Raw genomic sequence first — 15,677 nt, forward strand, 5'->3', positions numbered from 1 at the left:
TGTGTTTCGTATAACCACATATATAGAAGGTTAAGAGGAAGAAGTCTCGTGCGTTCTTTGAACGTGAGGAACAAACTGGCGGGTGCGAGTGAGCAACAATATGGCCGTCGATCTGGGCCTGCGTACCCCCTTATTGTGTGCCTAGCCACGCGATTGACGCTGCAGTTTCGAAATTTCTTGGCGATGGTTGGAACTGAAAATGACGGCCTCGCTGGCGCCTCGCAAGTCGTCGACTGCGTACGATGAAACCTTGAACTCGGCTTCCTACAACAGCGGGATCTTTGTCACGTTTGCGTCCGCCAGGGAACGCAGGTGTACGTAGTAACTATACGAATAATCATACTTGTTCATAAGCTGCGTGTTCCGACGAGGTGACCCTGCTGTAATCCACCAACTCTGTGAACAAGCATGTTATCGCGATCGTACGTCGGACCGCCGCGCGTACATATCGTAGATCTCTCTCTCTCTCTCTCTCTATTTAATCTGCTCTACCGAGTCATTGTACATCTTCCTGCGGTGTATGTTTTCTGTCTTCGTCCCATTGCGCTGCTTCAATTTACCTACCCAGTTATCATGCAACTCGCGGCTGTTGTTTTTTTTTTTTTTTACTTTCCAGTAGCACTGGAAATAGGGTAGTAATCCAGTTAGGTGATAAAAAAATTGAGTTTATTACTCTGTCAAGTTGTACCTTCCATTGCGGAAACTGCGTGCACATCAAACTAGCCGCACTACGTGAAGCTGCCTCTGCTAAGGATATTCTTAAGATTTCTTTTTGCGCTCACGTAACTTCTATTTTCTTTTCTTTTTAACGTGAACGGTTCAAAACGTGCACCACCACTGCATCATGCGCTTAATGTTATGAATGTTTAAAGAAAACAAAAGTTAGCACCTCGCACCACTTAGTAAGTCTTATTTCCTTTCCTGATTTTTTTTTTCTTTTTAGGGAATCTTATGAACCAATTCTTTACAAGGAGATTTTACAGAGAATACAAAAATCCAAGTAAGTCCCAAATTGAAAAACACCGCGCAAAGCTATTTTCAGCTTCTGCTCTATTAGTACCTATAGATTACTGATGTGTGTCACGGTTATAGAGACCGTTGTAAGTCTTGTGTCATTCCTCTGAGAGTTAAAAATCACTTTCGCTGTGTCAAACGGCATTCAACTTCAGATGTGTATCCATATTAATTGGGATGAAATATTTTGCGATGTTGTTTAACTTTCTTCAGTTTGTGCATCTGTAAAGACAGTGGCCACTATGGCGAGCTCTCTAGACAGTAACTCTCGTGCGTCAGTCGTTTGTTTATTTTTGCCGCAGCTCACGTGAACAGTTAGCGGGGTGACCTTTGCGGATTTTTGCGGCGGTCTCACTCAAGTTTCAACTGTAAGCTGCGCCTGGGTTTTCTTACCCCCGCCAGAAAACTAGAACACCCAAGGATGAAAGCGCGTTGAACCTTTCACGCCCGTTAAACTCGCAGCGACTGCGCGATCATTTCTGGCTGAGGTATGCAGCAGTTTCATTTAGGCCGCCTTTCATTTGTGCGTCAGATGTTGCAGCGCTTGGCTGTCTTCGATGCAGGTTTTGTAATGTCTACTGCAGGAGCGCACAGGAACTGTTGACGTTGTTGCTGAAGTTGCATAAAACCGCTTGCAAAGAGTGTGCTTGTATTGCGGCGATATTTGCCTTGCAGTGTCAATCATCCCAATGTTTCATTTCGTTAACTCAAGCAAGTCCGGAAACCAAGCACATAGCCGCGGACAACGGCTGTGTGATCACGATCGCTCTTAATAGGTTGTAGCTTTGTCTGGAGTACAGTAGCTAGCTGGGCGAGTCGGTGCACCTTCATGACTATTACACACAGCGCGCACTAAAAAACACGGACGAAGAATAGACAAACACGAGCGCTCGATCGTGTTTGTCCATTCTTCGTCCGTGTCTTTTAGTGCGCGCTGTGTGTAATAGTTATGTAGCTTTGCGACGTCACTTGTAGCTTTGCGACGTCAATTAATTCAGCGTCTATGTATAATGAGTAGATGTCCAAGTCGTCTGAGAGTTCCGTGCTCAAACATTGACGTTATTTTAGGTTTAGGTTCACGTGACTGCACTAGTTATACACTAGTTTAATGACTGCGCTAATTTGTACATACCTGCTTATTACCTGCTAATTTGTACATACTTGCTGACTGCGTCACCGTTACGCTGCAAATAACTGTGGCCAATAAGTAAATATTACGGTGAGCGCTGCCAATGACGGGAGGTAACATTGCTCAGCACTGTTCAAGATCCACATATTTGCTGATATAAATTACGTCCATTTCATTTTTTTTACGATAACGCTTACTATAGAATTCTTGCCGTTTCGCGTTTCTGATGGTCATGTAGTACGTGATTATAAAGTTAAGCTGCGAGCTATGAGCAGCATAGACCTGGCTATGTTACTTCCAAATAACTTTTGATTGTTGGCAGCCGTTGATGGTTGTTATAACTGAAATGATTTGATCGGGTTGCGTTACATTAAGGTTCCACGTACGGTATATGCCAGCTACATGTTTTAGTTTTGCATATTGGAACGTACATCATGCTGGTGTTGTGCAGAAGGCACACCTGCAGTATGAAATGAGAACAACTGCTTACATTAAACTTCAGGTGGCTCCGTTTGATTACCTTCAATCATGTAATCACATGTTCAGCATGCACAAATGTTGCCTCACCTCAATTTTGCTTTGCAGACCCCCGCATTGTCGCATCTTTGGAATCCAACGGCTTGTCAGAGCACGCCATGCACATTGCCAACTGGTCTGGAAATGAGTCATCACGATCTGCCCTTCCCATTAATGTATTCCACCTCAACAATGGGGTCCTGGAAGGCACCATTTACAGGCTTGCCAAAGGTAACTTATGTGGCTGTTATGATTGTTCATAGAATTGTATAGTGCGGAGGTTTATAACTTATTTGATGTGATGCTTTACTGGTGTTGTTCTGTTTTTCTCTTTTAATATTGTTAGGGGAATGTACTATAAAGTGTATTTAATAAGTATATCAAACTGAAACTGAACTATAATGTTGCAATCTTTATTTTCTACTTGAAGAAACTTTTCAGTTCAGGTCAATGACCGTCTGTGGAGCTTTGTGGCTCAAATGTGCTATTACATTTGTAAACACACTTGCTGTCACTTGAAAAGTGTTGACACTGTTGCAATATTGCACAGGGTTCGTTGGAAATTGGACATGTTAGAGTCACGATCCACCCGGGCTCGTGAACAAAGGAGGGCTCGAGGCACCCTCCGATAGACGGACACTCTGCAGCGTGGTGGTGCTGAACGATGACTGACCGGCGAGCACCCGTGCTCGTCGGTGCTTATTGCGGTGTGGTGACCAATGTTGCCTGCCGAGCTTTAGCAGGCCACCGAGCCTGGCGGCGAACGAACATTATGCCTGGGGGGCGTCACATGCTTGCTACACCCCCTTACCCCCAGTTTGTTTGTTAAAGAAAAAACAAACGTCCATGTACAAAATCCGAGGCTCTGCCTCCACCCTAGCTGGGTCGACGCTGCCTGCTAGCCAGGAGAGTAACGGTCGGGTGGCCTCCGCCGTCGAGTACTCCGCCTGGGCACAGGTGTTGATGGATCGGGTGCGGCAACGTTGGGTGCTGCCTGGGCCAGCCTCACTGCATCCGGAGTGTCTGTAGTGGTCGGCCTCGTGAGTGGTGCTGGGCTTGACACCGGTCCAACGGGTGCTGCACCACTGGCTACGGTTGCCGCCTCCGAGGTAGGTGGTGCTACGCTGGAAGTGACTGGTGCTGCCGCCAGTCCTCCTGCGGGCTGGAACTCAGTGGCAGGCGAGGGTGCTGGCCAGGTCCCGAGGCGAGGCCTGACATGGTCGACGTGTCTGTGCCACATGGCCCCGTCTGGCATGCGCATGAGCAGTGATGAGGCGCTGGCAGGAGACACCACCTGTCCGGCAGACCAGGGTGGGCCAGGACGGAAGTTCCTGGCAAAAACTGGAGCTCCCGACTCTGGCAAAGGCCCGGGACGGCACCCTTGGTCAGCAGCCAGCTTCTGCTTCAGCTGCTTGAAGAGCACTGTGGATCGGAGGTCCGGATGCAAGACGTCCAAGGGTGTCTTGTCCATCCGAACCAGCAGGAGCTCACAGGGGGCACGGCCAGTGACATCGTGGGGCGTGGTCCGGTCTGAAATAGTATCCGGACAATCTGCATCCGGAAATCCCCAGTCTGGCTCTTTTTGAGCTTGTCTTTGATGGTTTGCACCACCCGCTCGGCTGCACCATTTGAAGCAGGGTGGTACGGCGGAACCATCATCCGGCGGATTCCGTTTTTCGTCAGCCAGGCCAGGTACTCTGTGCTGGCGAAAGCAGGACACGATGTCGGACACGATGACATCCGGCAACCCCTGGGCGGCGAAGACCTGTCGCAGCGCCGCAATGGTCGCGCCTGCTGATGGAGTGGTGACAGGTAGAACCTCCACCCATTTCGAAAATGCATCCACCACCACCAGGAAGTAATGGCCTTTGAAGGGTCCCCCAAAATCCACATGTAGGCGGGACCAGGGTCTCTGTGGGAACGGCCAGGGGGTGATACCCACACGACGTGAGGCTCGCTGATGCTCCTAGCAGATTTGGCAGCTCTGCACCAAGTGAGCGATGTCCTGGTCCAGGCCAGGCCACCAAACATGGGACCAGGCCACCATCTCGGTCTTTTCTACGCCAGGATGACCCGCGTGCAGCAACTGCAGGACCCTGGACCATAGACTTTGTGGGATCACCACCCTAGCACCCCACAGTAGGCAGCCCTGCTGCAAGCTCAGCTCAGCGGCCTTGTGGCTATAGGCCTGCTGCACCAATTCCTCTCCACGGGACACCGCCTTGACCACCTGAGACAGGACTGGGTCCCGGCTGGTCGCTTGAGATACCGCATATCTGGAGAGCACCTCCGGGTAGGCGTGTTCCAGCATGAAAACTTCAGCAGGTTCTGGAACAGCATCAGGCACCTCTGGCAGGGGCAGGCGGCTCAGGGCATCAGCAGGTCCCAGGTCCTTTCCCGGAAGGTAAACCAGCTGGTAACTGTAAGCTGTCAGCCTCAAGGCTCAGCGTACCACTCGAGGCGATGCCTGCACAGGAACTGCCTTGTCAGGCCCCAGCAGCCCCAACAGCAGCTTGTGGTTCATGACTGCCTCGAACTTTCGGCCCCACAGGTACTGGTGGAAGCGTTCGACACTGAACATGAGGGCCAAACCTTCCTTGTCCAGCTGGCTGTAACGTTGCTCTGCAGCATGAAGTCGTCGAGAAACAAACGACACAGGGTGTTCGTGGCTATCTTTGTCCCGGTGTGCCAGGACGGCTCCCACACCGTACGGTGACGCATCTACGGTAAGGACAACAGGCTTAGCAGGATCGAAGTGCACCAGCACTGGAGCCTTGGTGATTAGCTCCTTGCTGCGCTGGAAGGCCCGGTCCTGCTCCTTCTTCCAGACCCATTGTTGACCATCTCGAAGCAGAAGATGGAGCGGCTGTAGATGCTGTGACAGGTTCGGCAGAAAACTCCTGTAGAAGTTGATGAGGCCCAGGTAGCTCTGAAGCTCCTTCTTGTTCTGGGGCTTAGGTGCCTTGAGCACAGCGTCAACTTTGCGGGGAGCCGGGGCTAGGCCTGCCTGGGAAATGACATGTCCCAAGTACTCAACGCTGGGGGCTAGGAAAACACACTTTTCCAGCTTGAGCTTGAGGCCGGCGTCCTGCAGTCATGCCAAGACATTGTGCAGGTTCTGCAGGTGGTCCTCGTCGTCGCTGCCAGTAACCAAGATGTCGTCCAAGTACACCGCCACGTGCCTCATGCCCCTGAAGAGGTTGTGCATCTCCCTCTGGAATATGGCTGGGGCCGAGGCCACGCCAAACGGTAAGCGCGTGTACTGAAAGAGTCCCAAAGTTGTCGATATAGTGACATACTTCCGGGAGGCATCCTGGAGCACCAGCTGCTGGTAAGCATCTCTGAGGTCGAGCTTAGTGAACTTCTGTCCACTGGACAATGCTGACCAGAGAACTTCAATACGGGGCAGCGGGTACTTCTCGACTGTAGCGACGGGGTTCATGGTAACCTTAAAATCGCTGCAGATCCTGACACTGCCATCTCGCTTGAGGACTGGCACGATGGGAGCGGCCCATTCAGATGTCATTATGGTCACCAGGATGCCCTCTCGCTGTAACTGCTGCAGCTCCTGGGTGACCCCGTCCTTCAGGGCCAACGGCAGTGGGCGAGGCTTGAAAAAACGTGGCCGGGCTCCCTCCCACATAGATGCCAGCCGTCGTGCCGGCAGATGTGCCCACCCCGGCTGGAACAGGGACTTGAACTGGGTCAGGAGGCTGGCGACGTCTTGCACCACATGCAGGCTGGCTTCCTGGTACTCTGGCAGATGCATGAGCCCAGTGCATGAATCCAGTTTCGGCCCAGCAGCGTCGACGATGACCCCTTCGTTAAGTAAAGGGGAAGGGTTGCCTCCCTGTCGCCAAAGCGAACGCTGACCTGTGCCTGACCCTGGACCTGGGAGAGTTGCCCGCAGTAGCTGCGCAGCATCACGCCCGAAGCCTCGACAGACACGCCGGGGAAAGTACGCTTGAAGAGTTTCCCGGCCATTACTGACACGCTGGCCCCTGTGTCCAGCTCCATGGAAATGGTGTGCCCGCAGATTTCGACGGTCAGCATGTATGGCGGCACAGACGGCGGTACAAAGCCTGTGTGCCACATATCGAAAATCGGCGGGTCCTCGGCCAGCCTGGCCGCGGAATAACTTGAGCCTGCTGCCGCACGTCACCGCCGCATACCCTTGAGATGCCTACCCTCGTCGCGGGCTTGTGTGGTACGTGGGCTTGAATCAGGCTGCTGTTGCTGTTTGCTGTTCGTCCTCCCCCTTCGGCATACACGTGCGAGGTGCCCAGTTTTCCCGCACGTAAAGCATTGTGCTTGAGAGAACTGGCACTGTGAGGGAGAGTGGGCACCACCACAGCAACCACAGGTACTGCCCTTTGTCGCGAACTTGTTGACTGTCACTTCCGCCGATGGTGAGCCAGTCGCACGGGCAATCTCGCCGGCGTCCTTGGCGGCAGCTTTCATTGCCAGCGCTGCCTTCACGGTGTCGTCGAGCGAGGGTTTGGGAAGCTCTAGGAGTCGCGTCTGCATGGCGGTGTTGTTGATGCCGCAGACAAAACGGTCCCGGAGCAGCGGGTCCAGTATGTCCCCGAAGGCGCGGGCACTCGCTAACCCTCGTAGCGCAGCAATGAACTTCCCGAGAGTCTCTCCTTCCCGGCGACTCCGGTTGTTGAAGCGGAAATGCTCCATTAGTGTGGACGGTGATGGGTTGAAATGTGAGCGCAATATGGCGAGCAGCTCACCCAGCGTCTTAACATGCGGCGTGCCTGGCTTGAGAAGGTCGAGCAAGAGGCAGAAGACGCGGGTCCCGCAGCTGGCCAGGGAAATGTCCCGCTGTTTGGCCTCGGGTGTGTCGTTTGCCCGGAAGAACACGTGGACTTGCTCCTCGTAAATTTGCCAGGCGGACCCATCTCCCTCGAACGGCTCGAGCCTTCCATACAGCAGCATGGCGACAGCAACGGGGGGCGTTGTTTCGCCGCTCGTGGCGGCGTGGGACGCTCCGTGAGTACTCGTCGCCATCCTCGTCGCCAGAGTCACGATCCACCCGGGCTCGTGAACAAGGGAGGGCTCGAGGCACCCTCCGATAGACGGACACTCTGCAGCGTGGTGGTGCTGAATGATGACTGACCGGCGAGCAGCCATGCTCGTCGGTGTTTATTGCGGTGTAGTGACCAATGTTGCCTGCCGAGCTTTAGCAGGCCACCGAGCCTGGCGGCGAACGAACATTATGCCTGGGGGGCGTCACATGCTTGCTACAGTTAGTGATAAAGTTTTGAGCATTTAAAATGGCTCACTGGTCGCACATGCTTTGCTAGTGCTGTGAGACCTATATGACTGTTGACAAATGCCAGTGCTTCCTAGTTAAGGCAGGCAGTTTTGGCAATGGCTTTCTGCTGCTGAGCACAAGGAACGCTTAGGTGCGGGTGGAATGCAAAAATGCTTGTGCACTAAATTGGATTTAAATGCACGTTAACGAGCTGAAGGTGGTCAAAATTAAAGGGACTGATAACTGGCCAGAATGTGTTGTGAGACGTTGATGGAAATGAAATGACCATGATTTATAGTGATGGAATCCGATGTAAGTAGGGATTATAATTTTAAATGGCAAAGAAAGTCTCAAAAACGAGTAAGTGGAGAAACGTGGTGGTGAAATCTTGGTACTTGGATGTATTCTTGCCTCCTTGCCCATCGCGTTGCTCTTCCACACACCGTTATCACTATCACCGACAACTCCACCAGCCTTCCTTTCGTCAACTTCGGAATTGGCGACCATGTCCTACCACAAGGAACAGCCTGAGGTACAGTGTCCTCCTTCCTTAACTGCCAATTATCAGCTTTGACTGCTAATATTTCGTCATGTCCCGTTGACTTTCCATCTTCATTGCCAGCTGTCTTTCCTGAGTTCACATACATGATTGCTCCCGACCTTCTGCCTCACCATGCCAACCAGCTATGCCACCTGCTTGCCTCATTCAGCGACATTTTTGACCTGAACGGTCTCGAGACACACCGCATTGACACCAGTGATGCACACCCTATTCACAGGTGACCATACCACGTGTCTTTGCATGAATCACAAGTCATTCAAACAGAGGTTGAGAAGGTGCTCTCACGAGGTATTGTTGAACTGGGGCACGATCGGAGATCTTTGTTCGATACGCGTTCTGTTCGGTTGCTGCAACGTCGCAAAGTTGCAGTATGCAAAATTTGTGAGAACGGGGCGGAGAGAGCAGCCAATCGGCAAGCGGTGAACTCCCCGGAAGTTTACTTCCCTCGTTTGTCGTCTGCTTGCAGACAGTATACTACAACACGAAATGTTTCTTGTCTTCCAATGAATGAAATATTTATCTAAACATGAATTTTTTTTTCTTCTCAAGCTTATACACGTTTTCAAATAGTAGTAGGTGTGACTACTACAATTTATAACTATTAGTTTCTCTGCGTCGTTCCTAGGTGGTGTTGCGCACAACGAGAAAAAAAAAAGGAAAAAGAAAAGACGGGAACAGTGGCGCACTTTTCAAGAGGCAGCAACAACATTCCAGTGGCTCACTGGCACCCGATGATGGGGTCGACTTCGCTGTATAGCCAACGCACTATTTGCTTCGAGAAACGAAAGCGACGCCGGAATTCGCTTCCTGCCATTTCTTCAAACGCACTTCACAGCTTCGCTCACTCTTCTTCCTCGTCGAGCAACGCCAGCGCAACAACTGAAGTTCTCAATGCAAGCGCCATTTTCTTGAATTAAACTATGGATTGGATCCAAACGTGCCATTCCACAGCTGCAGCCACCGGTTGGATCCAATCCAATCCACCAGACCAGACGTGCTATGTGAAGCCGGTGTCGTAACGAGTGTATGATCGCTCTAAACTTCCCAGCTCTCGTCGGGTTCGGCGCCTAGCAGATGACACGCATGGTCGCACGATGATTGACAGGAGTGTGTCGTCATTTTGAAGTCACTAAAAACATGGCCGCGCCCCGCGGCTGGCGATGTCAGCGCGGAGTAGGCCAACCGCGCGCGCCGGTAACCGAACGAATGCGCTGAACAACCATCTCCGATTGCACCCCTGTCCTCCAGTCCTTGGGCAACCCTTTTGTTCTAGTTAAAAAAAAAGTATTACACCTGGCGCTTCTGCATGGATTACCGGCACCTCAACAACATCGCCAGGAGAGACGTTTATCCCCTACCACACATTGGTGATGCCCTGGACTGCCTCCAGATGACCGTATAGAGGTTTCCCGTGCCAACATGTACTAAAGGTGCCTGAAGCTTCGTGGGCCTATGCTCGTAATTCCGTCGCTTCGTGCACAATTTTGCAGAACTCGCCCGTCCTTTTACTGCTCTTCTGAAGGCAGACGTTTCATTTCCTTGGGCCCTGCGCAGGCAACCGCATTCTTGAAGCTTATCTCTCTCCTGACATCTCCGCCAATTCTGGCACACTTTGACCCATATGCTCCAACAGAAGTCCACACTGATGCCAGTGGTCATGGAATCGTTACCATTTCGTTGCCATTTTATGCTGTCAGTGAGGTCACGACCGTGTGATTGCATATGCCAGCTGTGAGCAGTGTATATGGTGCTTGTTCTAAAAGCGGTGCTAAATATGTGTTTCAAGCTTGGATTGAATCGGGATCAGCATGTTTTGCTCTTCATTTTTTATTTGGCAAATACATTGAAGCAGCGACTTGTCACGTTTCTGACTCGGTAAAGTTTCGTGGTGCTGTCACTAGCTGATTATTTTCTGCCTGATCACTTGCGGGTGTGCTCATTTCTGATAGATTTGTTCTTACTGCACACAAAGCTTGAAACATAGCTGTTCTGTGCATTGTAATACTTTGTAGCAAAGATGCATTATTGCTACTAACTCGCTTACTCTTGTGGACTGTCACGAAACATTCAGCTTCGACCATTCGTGTGCTGTTGGTGTAGTCAGCCTTTTATTGTGTGTGTAAAGTGTGCATATATTCAGTTGTGCACCCACTCACTTATTCTTGATACGTTGATGACAGAGTGGGGGTAAGCTTGCGTACCAGTTCGGGTAGATGTGTGTAAATAGCTTGCCGAAACTTACTATGATAGGAAGTGGCGCTACTCTCTTTGTCATTGTTTAACGAGTGGCACTCACTCTTGCCGATGTTCCGGGGTTGAAGTCCTTTCTTTAGAGGTTAGCGATACAATGCTGGCGGATGAGTGAAGTCTTAGTCTTGGGGAAGGTCGTGCACCGCAAAGGGCCAGCAGAACAGGTTGTCCTTATGTAGCAGTGGTCTGTGAGCTTGGTCACACCGATTCATTCCGTTCCTTAATATGCCAGTCACTATTTTTGCAGCCAACTACTGCACACATCTTCAATCCATCGCTCCACACTTTGCAGCACAACTGGAGCACAGTGAGCTAGCGAAAACTCAGTTGCATTTCTGGCAGCTGGTCGCACAGAAGCAAGGTAGAAGCGGTAATGGTTTCGTATTCATGCGCTGTTACTGAGGCAACATGCAGTGCGTCGCTGAAAGTTCCATCTCGTTTCTGTAGAATGAACTGCACCTCAAAAAGGGTCAATAGAACTCAGTTTGTGATCACCAGAGTCCTTCCTATCTCCTGTATAACAGATGTAGTAGACTTCCTGTTGCACAACATCATCCTTTACCATGGCACTCCTCATCAACTGGGGTTGCTACTTCCTCTCTATAGTTGTGGACGACTTGCTTTGCTCCTGTTCCATCAAACACAAACTTACTTTTGCATACCATCCGCAGACGAACGGTCTTGCTGAGCGTCTTAATCAAACAATAACGGACCTGCTCTCCATGTATGTGTCTGAAGACTGCTGTGACTGGGATACTGCTCTGCCTTTTGTCACATTGGTGTACAATTCATCACGCTGTGACATGGCAGGTTAGTCACCATTTTATTTGTTGTACGGCCGCGACCCTGTATTGCCTTTGGCACAATACTGCCTACCCTTCAGGAGTCCGTGTCTGAGTATGCCCGCAATGTCATTGCCCGAGCCACAGAAGCACGCCAAGTTGCTCACCGTCGCCTTTGTGCTTCTCAGAATGAGCAGAAAAGCATTTATGACAGTCGTCACTGTGACGCCGACTATGCTCCCAGAAATCTTGTTCTTCTATGATCTCCGACCCGTTGCATCGGCCTCTCTGAAAAACTGATGTGTCGCGCTACTCCGGTCCCTATCAGGTCCTCCACCAGGTGAGCAACGTGACCTACGAGATCTCTCCACTCACACCTACTACTTCCTCCCTCCAGACTTCCCATGATATTGTTCATGTCATCCGCCTAAAACACTACCAGTCCTCTTCTACCTAAGAAGCACAGCGACGATGCTTCCACGCTGGGTGGAAATATGTTACACTGCCCTGCACAACATTGAGGAAGAGTAGCAAGAGCTTGGGGCTGAAGAAGATGACACTTCTGTGATTAGCCTGCTGTGGACTTGTCCTTGTCAATCGTGTACATATTGTAAATACATTTTCCATCTTGCTTTTTCTCTCCGCAACACTATAAATAAAGGTCTCACAGCCTTGATGTCACTATATAGCATACGAGTGTTTATCCGGCAGTCGAAATCAAGTTAGCAACTATCGTCCCATATCGCTTACTTCTGTGACTTGTAAACTTATAGAGCATGCAGTAGCAAAGCATATCATTCTTTTCCTTGAAGCTAATAACTTTTTCTTTTCGTCACAACATGGATTTCGAAGCGGATTATCCACTATATCGCAACTCATTGAGACGGTTCATGATTTTTATCTAGCTTTGGATGCCTGCGAACAAATTGACGTCATCTGCATAGATTTCGCAAAGGCCTTTGATAAGGTACCGCATGGTAAATTGCTTTTTAAAATCCAGAACGCAGGTATTGCTCCAGACGTTGTGAACTGGATTGCAGCCTATTTGAGTGGTCGTGTACAATCCGTCCGGATTGAAAACATCATGTCTAATCCACTAGAAGTATTGTCTGGGGTTCCACAAGGGTCGGTATTGGGGCCGCTATTGTTCTTGATTTACATCAATGATATTTCCAGTGTTCTGGAATCACCTGTTAAAATGAAACTTTTTGCCGACGATTGTTTGCTTTATACAACTGTGGCAGATAAAACGGACCAAAGGAAAATTAATCGGTGCCTCCAAGGTTTACATGACTGGTGCATAAAATGGGGAATGGAAATAAATTATTCGAAATCGACGTTTGCTCATATAACAAGAAAGAAAAATGTGCCTTCCTTTGACTATAAAATTGGTGATAACTCTTTGTTGAATGTACGTAGCTTTAGGTACTTAGGAGTGATCATTAATCACGACCTGTGCTGGCGCCACCAAGTGGAGGAGGTCTGCTCTAGGGCTTACAGGAAACTGTTCTTCTTGAGAAAAAAGTTGCAGCATGCACCAACACATTTGAAGCTGATTGCGTACAAAACCTTTGTTCGCCCGGTTTTGGAGTACGCCTCCCCAGTTTGGAGCCCTCACCAACTCTACTTGCGAGATAAACTCGAAAAAATTCAGAGAACCGCGGTGCGTTTTGTTTGTTCGCGTTATCGGAGAGCCGATTCTGTAACACACATGTTGAAATGTTGTGACTTGGAACTGCTAGAAACACGACGAGAAAAACAACGAATGAAATTATTTTTCCAGATAACCAGAAATCAAATAAGAATAAACAAAGAAACATACATTCGACCCCCTTTCAAACACAGTGCGCGTTTAAACCACAGTGCTAGTGTACAGCCTTATAAAACACGCATTGATGGTTTTGAATACTCGTTCTTTCCTTCGTCTATTAATATATGGAATGGCCTTCCAGACTGCACTGTAACAGCACAAAATGTTAACGAATTTTGTAGTCTATTAGAATTGTATTACAGGCAACGGGATAATTGAGACCTGATCATGCTTACTGTTATGCTGTGTATGTTTGTTCATCCTGCCAGTAATTTGTGTTTGACAATGATGTATAACGTTGTATTGTCAATGTTGAAATTTCAATTTTTATTTTTTTCCTCTCCTGTAATGGCCCTCAAGTGAGGGCTACAGTATCCCTAAATAAATAAATAAATTAGCCACGTGCCTGTTCTCCTAAGTTCACATGTTACGTGACACCATCAAGCAAAAAGGATGTTCCACACCTGCCCACCATGACTTTGAGTGGTGCTGCCTAACACTCCCAGCGCTAGATCTAGTAAACAAAGATATCTAAGCGAGTGAGTGGACGGATTGATAGCCTACGCAGTAACATGATTGGTAGTGCAGTGCACACATAATGCGGAGGTAGTGGGTTTATTTCCCACCAGTGGCAAGTTATCTTTTTGTCCACTTTCATTTCCCTTTTTTCAATTTCAACCACAGCCAATATTCCCAGTGCTCTCCATGGCTACATTGTCTGTTGGCTTTATATGGTCATATACAATTAACCCTTGATATAACGAACTTCAATATAACGAAATTCTTGATATCGCAAAGTATTTAATTTTTCATACCTTCTTGTCATAGAACACCACGTATTTAGAACCTAACCCCCGAATGCAGAGATCTAACTTGGCTCGAACTTGACTTCTGGCAGTCTCAAGACAGCTTCGCCGCGCGTTGTAAATCGTGCTTGATCTTGCGGACGACTTGCGAACGACTTGGCTGCGTCGAAGTCCGCTCTAGTTTCAAGTCTGCTCCCAGGCTAGCTTGAAACTGACTTCGTGTGTTATTCCAACATGGCAGCCTCCCGAACGGACGTCGTGCGGAGGTTAGCTGCTTTCGAGTTTGTTTGCCACGCCGTGGATACAGCATTTTCAGAGGCGCAGCCCTTGCTGAAAATTCCGCGACCCACCCTACACGACTGAGGGAATCCGATGGAGCTGTACGACGACGAACAATTCCTCGGTCGCTACAGATTCACGAAGAACGCCGTGCGACTTCTCGCTATGTTTCCTATCCAGGTAAGCGGGGACAACAGAGGACCGCCTGTGTGCCTCCCATGCTGCAGTTGCTGATGGCTGTGATGTTTTACGGCGCTGGCACGTTTCAAACAATCACCGGAGGTCCGGTCTGCATTCCTCAGTCAACAGTGTGCCGCGCAGTTGGAAAAGTGACTCTGCTCATCGCGAAGCACCTGCGCCCGATGCTGTTGCGCTTCCCGCAGTCGCGGAAAGATTGATTGCGAATGTATTTTCTCATCTCCTGTGACTACACGTGCCATCACCAGTTATTAGCGCTCACGATCATATTTACGCTCAGCATTCCGAACTGTCACGCACACATCCACCGAATACGAAAAATGGGCATTAACATAATAAAAAGTAGCCCAAAATAAGCCAGACATGCAGAACGTGTGCGCTTACCAGTTTTGTGGCGCTTTCCCTTTTCTTTCGCAGCTTCCTCTTTCTGCTTTTGCTTCAGGTTGGTCCAGCATTGTTTCAGTTGCAGGTGATCGCGCCGCCTAATACCGTGGTTGGCATTATAATGTTTTGCTATTTCTTTTCATGTCTGATTCTTCTTGGTCAACGACGCGACATCAGTTTTCTTGCATTTCACAATATGCTTGTAGTCGTTCACGAGTGTTGTCAGCAGGCTCTTTTCGTCTTCTGTAAAACGGGGTGCCGTCTTGCGTTGCGGGGCATTCTCTTGGGAGGAAAGCGTACGTGAGTGCGACACTGCAGCGTCAAAGCCTGTTGACAGAACAGCAATTTCGTACCAAATGCGGCGCGCGGCCGTCGCGCGAGCCCCACAACTTGTTTTCCTAACAGATGACACTTTCCGAGCAGACGACACGCGCTGCCAATTTGCGATGTCTACGACTGTGCCACACTCTCCCTCTCGTTGTTCTCGACAAACCCTCCATGCGAAGTAGACAAATCGTTTGCACGTCTCATTTTATTTATTTATTTTGTTTTTTATCAGGTGTTGTCACCCATATGGGTCCTGACAGGGGACTCTATGGCGCTCGGTACTCTTCGTTCGCAGCACATGTTGCAGTTTTTTTCTTGTTTGTGACTCCGGCCTGGTGCGTTCGAATAGGTTGGCTT

At 49.5% G+C, this 15,677-nt stretch overlaps 1 protein-coding gene across 3 annotated transcripts in view; it reads left to right on the forward strand.

Annotated features, from left to right (window-relative positions):
* The window catches only part of LOC126539315 (glycogen debranching enzyme), a 175,454-nt gene continuing 159,777 nt past the window's right edge, over positions 1 to 15,677 (forward strand). Inside the window, exons 1-3 of one of the 3 annotated variants that reach the window (XM_055075514.2) lie at positions 1 to 314; positions 944 to 1,000; positions 2,729 to 2,890. In XM_055075514.2, the coding sequence (XP_054931489.1) occupies positions 200 to 314; positions 944 to 1,000; positions 2,729 to 2,890 (334 nt within the window). In that variant the 5' untranslated portion in view covers positions 1 to 199. Of the gene's footprint in view, positions 315 to 943; positions 1,001 to 1,273; positions 1,503 to 2,728; positions 2,891 to 15,677 lie in introns of those variants that run through there. The other 2 variants (XM_055075513.2, XM_050186095.3) reach the window with 2 other exon arrangements.

The sequence above is a fragment of the Dermacentor andersoni genome, chromosome 11, assembly GCF_023375885.2.
Source record: "Dermacentor andersoni chromosome 11, qqDerAnde1_hic_scaffold, whole genome shotgun sequence".
Classification (NCBI taxonomy): Eukaryota; Metazoa; Arthropoda; class Arachnida; order Ixodida; family Ixodidae; genus Dermacentor; species Dermacentor andersoni.